Below are 12,367 nucleotides of genomic sequence, written 5' to 3' on the forward strand. Positions count from 1 at the left end.
TGACATTTGTTTTGTTTTTTGAGCAGTATATTTACTTTGAATGGATCCCAGTGTCATATTTCTCAATACAGAACAAACTCAAAAAAGAAGCAGCATGAGAAAACCTTCACACATATATGTGAAGGAGGATTATCCGGTGCACGTTGGAGCCAAAAATTCTCATCTCAGTTATGTGGATCATCTGTGACTGGTTTTATACTGGTAAAATGGTCCCTTATAAAGTCTTTGGTTATACCTACTATGACCATAGGAGGGAAATAAAAATAATATATTGTTCAACATTTCAAAGGCAACCCAGAGAACTCTGATAGGGTAGTTTCAGTTTTTATTTCACTAGTGATTTATCAATGAAACTTTCATTTGTTAAAACTAGTCCCCGACTCGAAAGCAATCAGCAGCTGCCAACCAGAAAAACTAGCCGTCCTCTGCTACTGGGTAATGCCACCAAAAAGACATTATGGCAACTGCATATGGTTAAATCTAATGACTTCTTACCCCACAACAGATGTGCAAATAAGTTCAGGTTAAACAGACTTTTTAATTTGTCACAGCAGGAAAGCACAGGTTGATGAATGATTATGTTCCACCTGGGGGAGGTCTTACTCTTTTGCATGCTGTAATAGCTTACTGAGAAACATAGCAGAATTACATCATCAATAACTCCACCTGTGCTTTCACAAACTGTTCCCAAAGTCAAACTGTCTGCTCCCCCCACCATCATCATGTGACTGGTAAAACTGTACACACATTCATCACACATGAAGACACTGAACACGTTCAAAGTTGAGAGTAAAGAAACACTGCAAGGGTGGCAGTACAGAACACAGCTCACAGAGTCAGCAAGGCAATCAAGATCTTATTAACCAAGAAAAAGCGAAAACAAAACACTGCCTGCATCAGCAGATGATGTCTGAGGTAAATCATCTCTTTGGCCCCTTCAGTGCAGAGCTGATTCAATCTTTTTCACATAATACTAAGTGAGGATGCTTCAAATTAAAATCAATCCAAAGGTTGTTGCAGTAACATGCCAAAGTATTTTAAGAATTTTCAAGCGTCTATAAAATCAAATATCTAACAAAGTACAATTTTCCCACCCTTTTAATCCCTTTATGATCTTTCTGATTTTTTTATCCAGAGTAGAAAATGTGTTATACATGTATATTCAACATGCAGCAATGTAATCTGTGAAAAATCGCAACAATTATACGACAGGGTCCCCTCTCCCATGTGTCTATGACCAGACTGTCTCACTTCAATTCAGTGTTGGTTTTTACTAAACATCTAACAATCACAATCAAAATGTGTATTTGCAAAAAACCTTCACTGAACATGATATACAGATCATCGAGTATCGTCTTTTATGAGTGTAGCGAGATAATAATGAGGTTCCTGATGCAATGGCCTGCTGTAGTAGGGGCTGAGAAGAGAGACTCATGAGTAGATTAAGGAGGGGTACTGTGGATGCCACCAGTCCATGAGCTTCACACTGTGTACAGGATCCAACACCACCTGGGTCCCACCTTGATCCGCTCTTTTCTTCCCCCGTTGGAGTGGCGAGTCCTGGAACACAAGCCGAACGCGGTGGTGGCGCATGTCTGTGCTTACATTTATTGTGAACTAGGAGGCAAAACAAGAGGAAAAGTCCATGAGTTTCTAGTCTGTAGCTCAGAAGAAGAATGAACCCTTTGTCAGGTGAGGAAACATATACAGTCACTTTATTTAACAGAAGATTTTTGGAAAAAGAAAAGTAAAAATGCCTTATATTATCAACAACACATAGGGTTAAAATTTTGTATTTCCAAGTATGTCAATGAATGACGTTAAGACTAAAGCTGGTGTTTAGTAAAACTCAACAGAACAGTACATAAGAGGTCTCTGAAGCCTTCCTGTGTGATTGATCAAAAGTTGCAGATGCAGTTTCACTGACACTGAACTGCATTTTGATCACATTTCCTTTTTTAACTTCAACTTATTTCAAGCCATTTAACACTTTAACACAGCCATTTAAAAATAATTAACTGGTAAAGCATACTAATGAGTCACATCAGCTGAATTAATAGTTGCGATCTTCATCCAGATCTTTGTTCTTTAATCTTAATGCTATTTAATGTCAATTGTCTAAAATAATATACTAGGGAGGAGTATTAAATTTATTTTAAGCATCAATCAATTCAAACAAGAGTTACCACAACAACCTACTGATTGGTTGTGTATGCCATGAGACAGCTGCTTTCACTGAGTAAAAAAAAAGAAAGAGTAAAACTCTTTTTATATACATTTAAAAACTTTATAGGCAGCACTTGACACCGCTACCTTGTAAAGATCAGCTGCAGAATAACACATGCCAGTACTCAAAGGAACATTAAAGCAGGCAAAAAACCCCCCAAAACAACGTGAGCTACTTGCCAGGCTCAGCGTCATGCCCATGACTACTGGGGTGAAGATGAAGTTGAGGGTGGTGACCTGAAGCACATAGCAGTCAGAGTCCGGATTCATGTGAACATCTTCGTACTGTCTAGGCATACGCAAGGACTTGGCACAACCATTCCTACTGTTTCCCTGCTGAGACAAAGACACCAGAGAGAGACATTTAAAACAGAAAACATGAAAGCAGAACTCACAATAAGCCAGAGTCAACAGAGTGTTTGTCAGAAATGTTGCTAGTGATGAATGAGTCAGTCTACATTAAGCAGTGAACCTAAATGGATGGAGAAACAGCTTTTTCAAGCACTTTCCTTTTATCTGAGGCTAATAAGATACATCATCAAACTCAACCGCTGTATCTTAGTCTCTACATACCTACATATATGTGGGGATATAAGAGGATGGTTATGATTTATTTTCAATTATTAAAATATTAGTTTAATCATACAGAAAAGTTTCTGTATTGTCTACGTCTCTTAAAATTACTTCTTCCAGTGCTTCACAGAATGTAATGCACCTCTACAGCCAGATGGTGGCAATAATGCACCTAGAAGTCGTTTGCCAACCAGCATTAAACTACAAAAATAGAACTACGGGTTTCCAGCACGGAGAAGAAAATTGTGTGGAGCAATGCACAAACAGGAGAAATAAGCGAAGCTGACGACTACTACAGCTGAGAAAAGGTTCAGAAAACTAAACCAAAATGAGCTCCAGTGCAAACTCTGCCATGACGCTGGTGCACCACAAGTACGCCTTGTCATTTGTGAGTAGAGGTGGGTGGGTGATCTTTGAGGATGAGTCGAATAGCTCCCAGAGAATACATTATAGTATTAGAAATGCCCACCCCAAATAAAATGATGGCAAATGATGTTACCTGCTTTAAAAATTTAAAGTTGAACTCCCACAACGTTTCAGACCGAGTCCCCGACACCTTTTTGACCCAGAAAAGTAAACACTGTAAAAGGAAAAAGGCAGACATTTACACAATGAAATTCTAGCTGGGAGTTCTCCCCTTTGCAGATGTTCGTAGTTATTTCTTGGAAAGGAAGTTAAGCAAACTGAGAAATATGCATTTTTCATGTGAAAAAACTGAGATCAGAGTTTTCAGTAAAGCCACACTGAAAGTCCTTCACATAAAAGAAAGTTTGGTCTAGTACAGGGGTGGGCAATCTCAGTCCACGAGGGCCGGTGTCCCTGCAGGTTTTAGATGTGTCCTCGAACCAACACAGCTGATTTAAATGGCTAAATTAGCTCCTCAACATGTCCTGAAGTTCTTTGGTAACAAACTAATCATGTGATTCAGGTGTGTTGACCCAAGGTGAGATCTAAAACCTGCAGGGACACCGGCCCTCGTGGACTGAGATTGCCCACCCCTGGTCTAGTACTAACTTGCATCCTCAAGTCTAAAATCATATCAGTGTTGATAATAGTCGTGAAAACACAGAATTTTTTTTCTATCCAACTAGAAAGCAGAGATCACACACAAGTATCAGTCATACGCAAATAGATCCATCTGTTTGCATATGACTGCAGGTATATCAAACAGCTCCAACTCAACTATAATAAAAAGGTCTTTGAGGAGCTTTACCTTGGAGTTGAGTAAGGTAGTGGGTGTGGATTCTGGCAGTGGAGGAATCTTTGACACGCGCAAGGTGAACGGCTCATATAAATGGAAAAGGGAGCGAATCACACAAGCCCGTAAGAAACGCATCTTCTCAACAGAGACAGGCTGGAGGCGAAATGGCAGCTCAACATCAATCCTGTAGTGTCTTTAAAAAGAGAGAGCAGAAAAGGAGGAATGATGTGAAGTGATGTTAACTAGGACTAATCACACTGTTTTCACTGCATTCACCGCTTCTATCACAACATTAACGATGTGCTACTCTGTTTTATTTCCCCCTATGCTGGCAATATATACAAATCTCAGAGGTGGGAGCATGAAAACTATACATTTTCCTTGTACTCCACATGAACTACTGCTGTAAGTGAATCACATAGCACCGTTCAAATGCATGAATCCAGTAAGCAGCAGATCATAAACGTATACTGTGCCTTCAACAGTGGAAATCACAAACACTCGACTACTCTGTGTCAATATTTTTATCAGTGCCAGTACGCAAGTAATCACAAAACCACCTCACCTCCTGTAGAGCCTGGTCCAAAAAGCTGCAGTGCAAGTGACCGTCCAGGCATTCCTACAGATTAGAGCAAATCTGCACACATCCTCAGGCCGAATATAGGAGGAGAGCACCAACCAAATGTCCACCGGATAATCTACACCATCACTGCTCTCACTGTTTTCTGTGAAGAAAACAAACAAACAAAACACAATCAGTACCAAGTTAAATGTACTAGCTTCGAAATGTATATTGCACAATGGTCCACAAATTTTTGTGATTTATATACTTAATGTGGCCGTTAGCATTCAAGTAAAAAAGGCGCACATCTTATTTAGCTTTGTTGTGTATATAAAATCAATTATAGGTGGAACAGATGTTTTGTGAGTTGCTATCAGACCAGTGGGGTGAGGAAAGTGCACACCTCTCTCCCTGTTGGTGTCACAGAATATTAGTGTGCAGGAATAACTGTATTGCTTTGTAGTGTTTTAAGTATTTTTTTTTTTTTGCAATTTTTTTCATATCTAGTTTTCTATATTTTAAACCTGGGCCCCTTTGAGAGTGGAAGCAGCTGCTGGTCAGTGAGGATAGATTGACCAGGTATTTTAATACTAATCCTGTAGTGCTATGCTTTGAAATGTCTCTCTAATGAAGTTTTAATATTGAGAATTTGTTTCTAGGCAGATTACCAGTGATCCATTGCTGCAGGACTAGTTTCTTTCTTTTTTTTTATGTCTGTTTGGCTGCATTTGCTTGCCTCCCCATTACAATAGAAGTTGACTTCACTCAGGTCACTCCCCTGTCAGCCAGACTGCACAGGCTTTTGTATGAATGCGTACATTTGTCATGGGCTGCAATGAAACTAATCAGGTATGGAATTCAGAGAGTGTTTGTTCAATTAGTGTGCTTTTGATTGATTGCAGTGTTTTCTGAAGTGGAGCAAAACTGTTCCCGACCTGCTGTTGAGACTGCTTGTTGTATTAACAGTAATGGTAAATGGACTGGTATATAGTCCTTTTCTACTCAATCTAAGCACTTAAAGCGCTTCACACTACAAACCTCATTTACACACATTCATGTGTACAGGTGCTTTTGTCTGTGCGTCCTTACCCTAATGTTCACACCCCATCAAACTCCAGTGGATCCACCAGAGTAAGTCAGGATTCAGCATCTTGCTAAGAATCCGTCTATAAGCTTTAGAGGTGGGAGGGATCAAACCACTGACCTTCCAGTTGCTAGACGAATGAGCAACAGCTTACCCCAAAATGAGTTGACTGTTGTGAGACTTGTTTTTTTTTTTTTATCTTTATTGAATGGATATTTCACTCTTTCTTAATACTAGTAAACTGTCATAGTGTAACATTAATGCTAAAGTGAAATGATACCCTTTCTCCTCTTGTTCTTCTTTTTGCGGGACACTTTAGTTTCGTTTTCTCCATCTTCTTCAGGGTCCTGCTCGTCGCTACTGCCCAAAGCGTCTGCTTTGACGCTTACTGCGGAGGAGAGGACTTCCTCTACAGCACCCTGCGATGCTTCCAGGCCGCAGAGTAATTTCACTGAAACAGAAGATTATAAGTAAAGCACCAGGACAGGAATCAACCACAGTATAACTTCAGTCATCAAAGCTTTACCTTCTTTTTCAATCGCATTTACAACAGCTTTTTTCACCCTCCCCGACTTCACAACGGCTGGGTCGGCATCAGCATAATCAGCTACAGTGACTAAGGAAGACAACAGCAGATCATTAGCTGAACTTTTCACAGTGTCACAGTTTTGAAGCTTACCAGCGCACCCTGCTGACCTGTCACGTGATTTCAAATGAACTTGCCGTCTTAAAAGAATAACACAAACACTGCAAATCGCATTGGTCACCTGTAAAACCGCAGAATGCCTTTTGGCTTTATGAAGTTGGGGGAACATGACAGAAACTTCAGCAGAATGTGAGAAGGGAGCAGAAGGCGGGCTAGCTTTCTGGCTAATCATATCCTACCTGATTCCGAACAAACGTCCCCGGCCTTAAATTTCAGCCGTTTTCGGTTCCCTTTCTTGGGCATGACGATACCAAAGATCTGTTGACGCTTAACGTGGCTGTGAGTCCTGCCATGTCTCTATGGCAAGCTGAGGTAAAGAGAAAGAAAGAAAAATCACAGAGAAATTGGAAAATGTTCCGCCAGGATCTTCAGCCATCATGGACTGACGTGACGTTGCAAATAACGCGAGAGTACCGTTTTCGCTCTTTTCCGTACACTACTGCCATCTGTAGGCGATTGTTAAGATTTCAGTCATCTATCGGGACCACAGCTTGTATGCCACTTAAAACCTGTTAATTTCTTTTTTATTATAAAATAGCTTTAAGGTGAATTATATATGTTTTTACTTTTTGAGGATGACTGCATGTAAATATGGATGCCAGACAGATTACTCACGTTTTTGATTGCTTGATTCTCCAGCGAGTGCTGCCTGGCTGAAGCGTTATCACACTGATGTCATAAAAGAAGAGGTACTGTGTCACTCTGCCGCTAATGTACCATTAAAGCTGCCAAGACATCACTGAGCCACGCAGACTTACCATTAGATGGAGAGGGAAAAGAATTCATTATGAATTCTGTACTGTATTTAGTGATTTTGTAATAGTGTCAAACAACCTGAGCATACCAAAACTTTCCCAGGCAGCACTGTTGTTAAACTGTGACAATATTTTTTTTTTTCCACAGAAAGTCCTCCTGCATTTTAGAGATCAAAAGGCAGAGGTTGTCCTCAAATATCTGGGCATTGCAAATTACCCTTTAACAACTAAGTAACATCAAAGCATCTCTCTCATCTCCTCAGACGTTAGACTCAGAGTCAGAGGAGATAAGAATAAAATAATATACTTCTTCGCTGCAGTCAGAGCTGTTATCAACCCCTTAGAGGTCTCAGATCCATAGCTGCAGTGCTGTCAAACACATTACGACCTCTCTTCATTTCAAAAGATATTTCTTTTTTGCAACACAGCATCTTTATTTAACAAGAAAGCAACTGGGATAACAACAGCAATAATAAAATCAATTCTAAAGTGCACCCTGATTACCAGATTGTCATCTGCACACAAAGAACATGCAAATCTCACACAGAAAAGCCTAGACAACCAAGAATGTCACATTGAGAACCTTCTTGCTTTAAAGCAACAGTGCCAACCACTTGCTTCATGATTAAGATTGGGAAAATCTCACTTATCCGTACAGTGATATTGCTCAAAACTTGGACTAAACTTAAAATAATAATATTGTTTACAATTAAATTGTGTGGAGCAATGCACAAACAGGAGAAATAAGCGAAGCTGATGACTACTACAGCTGAGAAAAGGTTCAGAAAACTAAACCAAAATGAGCTCCAGTGCAAACTCTGCCATGACACTGGTGCACCACAAGTACGCCTTGTCATTTGGGAGTTGAGTGGGATGGGTGATCTTTGAGCGTGAGTTAAATAGTTCCCAGTAAATACACAATAGTATTTGAAATGACCACCCCAAATAACATGTTTGTAGATAGTGAGAAATGTAAGGAAAAGAATTAACTAACTGATCAATAAATTCTTCTTTTCTTCTTCTTCTTCTTCTTCGTCTTCTTCTTATTATTACTATTATTATTATTAACAGTAATATTAATAATAACAACAATAATGATTATAATTATAACCTACCATTCAAAAAACAATTTAGAACTAAAACAAAGACTGTATAAATACAAAAAAAATCATTACCTTTAAAATACTTTTAACATACATAATAAAAAAATAAAAAGTAACTTTTGGCCATGGAGTTTAAATTGCCAGCCACTCAAGGCAGCATGCTGAATTTTCTGTGAAAGAGGAATAAAGATCGAATTCAAAAAAAGTTTCATTCACTTAAACTAAACATGCTTCTGTTGAAAAGAATGCACCAATGTCAGCATTATAAATGTTGGTTTGAAGCACTTCTGCAGACAATCTGTTCTACCACTAGGTGGTGGTGTTAAATAACCAACACTGCTTCTAAAAACTCAAACGCTTGGACAGTTGCAGTTGTGATATTATTTGGACTGAAAATTAATATTTAGCAACCCTACATTAACACATATAGAGCGTGCCTGAAATTATATTAGCAACCTTTTCATGGCTATGAAAGCTAAACATGATGAAGTAGTGGTTGTGGGGTTATTAAAATTACATCTGGTTGGCATGAGCTGTGACATATCATTCAGATGTTGTCACACATCTCATTCAAAAATCTCCAGCTTCAATTAATTTTTCTCTGTCTTTCAGGAAGAATTTATACATTCTCACATGTGATATCTCAGTGACATCCAGTTTTGTCTTTACTGGCTGCAAAGGCCCATCTGCACATATTATTACAAACCTGATCAGTCATAACTGTCTTCTCTTTGCTCATCACTTTTATATAAATTGCTTTTTCATCATGTTTCACAGTTTGTTTGTTTTTTCAAACGATAACAGCCATTACAGTTGATTTTCCAAAATGCAGTGGCTTAGTTATGTGGGAGAGCTCTAGTGTGTTACGTGAGAAAATGTTGCTACATATTCTTTTAAGTTTTGAGAGAACCACGGAGAACCACTAAAAGTAAGAATCACAAAACTGCAACACACAGAATGCCTTCAAACAGCAATCTAAATCAACAATTCATTTTCCCAAAGGCCCACCCGAGAAACTGGGACTGTTGTGAAGAGCTGCACTGCAGAAACTGGGACTATAGTGGAGGGCTGCACAACTGAAATTGGGATTGCTGTGGAGGGCTGCACCGCAGAACCTGAGAAACTGGGACTGTTATGGAGAGCTGCACTGGAGAACCTGGAAATACTGTATATAGTTTCTGTTTTTAAAGATATTTATAATAGCATTGCCACTGCGACTTGAACACAGATCAAGATGAGTGTTTTTTTTTTATATTTTTGAAATTGGTTATATTTTTGAAATTGGTGCTTATTTCTAAAAGAAATCTAAAAGCAATACATCAAACCCACAATGACTCATAAAAAGTCGTGAGAAATAAACATTAAAAGTCTCTTGATGCCTGACACAGTGTGCAGCTGACATAGGTCAATGGTTGCACATTGCACATCAAAAATGACAGACTGGCTAAAATGCTATACCCGCAGTGATTTCTTTTTCAAGTTTACATCTCCAATTTGCCTAACGCTTGCAATCTTCGGGTTCATTTCAAGTCCTCCAGGGTGCGCTCCACACTAGATACACTGTGTTCAGCTTGGTTGAATTGATGCCACTAGAATGGGCATCGAGTCCCAGGAGCTGTCAGGTCAGCAATGTGCTTAGTGGTGCTGATGTGAGAAGTTAATTACACTTCAGCAATTAAGGTTGAATTCTGAGCCATATCTTGCAGTATTGTGTAGTCTAAATGTAGAATGTTGATTCGAGGGGACATAAATGATCACTTCACTCCTGTATTATGCACACATGGCGCAGACGTTTATAGGGTCCCAGTATTCCCAAAAGCTCTATAGCCTGGTGGTGACAACTGCAGTGTGTGTATGCGTGCGCGTGGGTTTGTGGGGGCGCGCGCCAGCGAGTGTGTGTGTTTCTGTGACAGAGGGACTGGGAGGAGGAGTGAACATCGGTTCGGCGGCGGTGTGAAGAGATGGAAGCGGAGAAGGCGGATGCAGATAAGAGTCGCTCTCACTATCCACGGGAATAAGGACGCCGATCTCCTCCCCGATATTTACTGCTGCTTTTTTTAATTTCCCTGTCAGTGTACCTACTATGATCTCCGTCGCGCTTGCGGGCACCACCCCTCCAAACGTACCCGTCTATCTCTGAGCTGAGCTGTCAATCACATCACGCCGGGATTTGTACATGTGAGTGCATGGCGCGCCGGGCAGGGCGGATCGGCTCACGGGGTGAAAAAACGCCGGTTAATATGGATGAAACGTCAGCGGTCGTCTCACCGTTTCAGTCACTCTGATTAGGTATGGCGATATAAAGCGTAAGATCGCACGTTTGATGCATGAGAAATAGAGCTCCAGCGTGCTGGGAGTAAGGTGCGTAACTGCGATTGCCTGGAATGTGCGTTGCTACGGGGCGTTAATGGGCCCTATTTATCAGTTACTGTAAGTCTGTTTATGAGGGTTATAACCCCCACGCATACACATATTCCTTCTTAATCCCGACAGCGACACTGTCCTATAGCGTTGCCCAGACCACAGAGCAGGAAAGATGATGTGTGAGGTGATGCCGACCATCAGCGAAGGAGACTCGGCTGGTCCTCCGAGAGGCACCGGCGGGGTCCCGAACGGCTCGGACCAGGAGGCCAACTTCGAACAACTCATGGTCAACATGCTGGACGAGAGGGACAAGCTGCTGGAGTCCCTCAGGGAGACTCAAGAGACCCTCATTCAGTCTCAAACCAAGCTGCAGGGGGCGCTGCACGAGAGGGACGTGCTCCAGCGGCAGATCAACGCCGCGCTGCCTCAGGTGAGGAGCAGCCGGCCTTTGAAGGAGGGGGAGAGTCAGGTTTGGGTGTGGGATTAGATGGCCTTGGGGGGAGGGGGGTTTCCAAGAGGGAGAAGCATCCTTCCTGTTCGGTTTGTTGCTATGATTTGCCGAGTTATGTGATGAGAGGTTATAGGTTGGTCATGGGGATCACTAGCCAATCAAAGTCAGCTATGCTGGGCCCCAAAAGTCTTTGGCACAAAAAACATAGCGGCTTACGATCAAGAGTTGTGCTGATTTAAATAAAAATGTGAATGAATGAATGGCATAGGTCTGGTGGTAATAGCTCAGTGAGCAAGGTAGATCTTGCTCTGATGCCAGAATTTGAGACCCTGGGATAGCACCCCTGTTAAAATGTAATTTAATATTTATAGACTATATCTTCTGGGGATCCCATCTAACACTCCTTCACGTCTTGGGATATCTGTGAAGATGATGGGGATATGCAGGCCCATATCACATCAAAAGCTCATAAGTGGCAGCATGCCAGAAAGGAAGATCTAAATGTCTAGTAGGCAGAAAGGTAATGTAGTGGGTTGAAAGGTGGGTCAAAAATAAATGGAAGATTTTGACTCACTAAGAGATTCTTGACTCTGCGTGTAGAGGTCTGAGCCTGGCGTTGAGAGCCCTCCCTGTGAGAAGGGAGGGCAGAGCCTAACAGTAATTAACTGAGTGGAAACACCTCTGCATGTGGTGACCGGCCTGTCAGTGGCAATTGGAGCGAAAGGACTTGATTGTATTGTGGGCTATCTTTGACATCTGTCGCCCTTATGTGTGTCTTTAAGAGAAAGGAGAGCTGAATAAGGGCTGTTAAAGTCACAGAGCATGACGACAACGAAGCCTCAGCACATAAAGCTATGTTAGCCTCTGACCCCCCCCCGGTCTAAATGCGTGGCATGATGTCACAGTACGGTGTGCATGTGTGTGTATCAGACAGAGAGAGCGAGAGAGAGAATCATGCTGACGATGACAAGCTCGCTGCAGCCTCTTGTGAAAGAAACATGGCTGCTTGCTAGTGTACATGGCCCTGGGCTGCTTGCTTCTACACATGCATGCATATATGTGTGTTTGTGTGTGTGTGTCAGTGAGGGAGAGAGTGGGTAGAGGCTGTCATGCTTGTTTTCTAATCCTGCTGGGTTCAGCGTAATGTTTTATTCTAGCAATAATACAAGTATTAGTTATACAGTCAGAGACCTCGGGGACATTATGCAGACATTATGGCTGGCGAGCACATGCATAAGCTGCCTCTCGCTTTCTCTCTCAAAGCACCACGCTCAACTTGTGCATGCACACATGGCAAACACACCTGTGGTCATTTCCACAGCATCCACAGAATGGAGAGATG

At 41.3% G+C, this 12,367-nt stretch overlaps 2 protein-coding genes across 9 annotated transcripts in view; one reads left to right on the forward strand and one right to left on the reverse strand.

Moving 5' to 3' along the window:
- Positions 1-308: 308 nt before the first annotated feature.
- Positions 309-6,754, reverse strand: tmem183a (transmembrane protein 183A). Of its 2 annotated transcripts, none has more exons than XM_005469349.4 (8): positions 6,532-6,754; positions 6,173-6,262; positions 5,927-6,097; positions 4,566-4,725; positions 4,013-4,193; positions 3,299-3,379; positions 2,407-2,559; positions 309-1,617 (listed from the first exon to the last, which is right to left on the reverse strand). In XM_005469349.4, exons 1-8 carry the CDS (start codon positions 6,593-6,595, stop codon positions 1,432-1,434), a joined length of 1,086 nt encoding a protein of 361 aa, XP_005469406.1. In that variant the 5' UTR covers positions 6,596-6,754; the 3' UTR covers positions 309-1,431. The 2 variants fall into 2 exon arrangements, with proteins under 2 accessions (XP_005469406.1, XP_003441420.1); XM_003441372.5 differs by having other exon boundaries at positions 2,407-2,562.
- A 3,290-nt stretch (positions 6,755-10,044) lies between these two features.
- The window catches only part of ppfia4 (PTPRF interacting protein alpha 4), a 65,855-nt gene continuing 63,532 nt past the window's right edge, over positions 10,045-12,367 (forward strand). For 5 of the 7 annotated variants that reach the window (XR_001224007.3, XM_013269176.3, XM_019358783.2 and 2 more), the window contains exons 1-2: positions 10,045-10,571; positions 10,704-11,004. Coding sequence is in view for 6 of the 7 variants with exons in the window: in XM_013269176.3 (XP_013124630.1) it covers positions 10,747-11,004 (258 nt within the window). In the remaining variant the exon portion in view is untranslated. The remainder of the gene's footprint in view (positions 10,572-10,703; positions 11,005-12,367) is intronic. The other 2 variants (XM_013269177.3, XM_013269178.3) reach the window with 2 other exon arrangements.

Source organism: Oreochromis niloticus, linkage group LG5 (assembly GCF_001858045.2).
Source record: "Oreochromis niloticus isolate F11D_XX linkage group LG5, O_niloticus_UMD_NMBU, whole genome shotgun sequence".
NCBI classification, from domain to species: Eukaryota; Metazoa; Chordata; class Actinopteri; order Cichliformes; family Cichlidae; genus Oreochromis; species Oreochromis niloticus.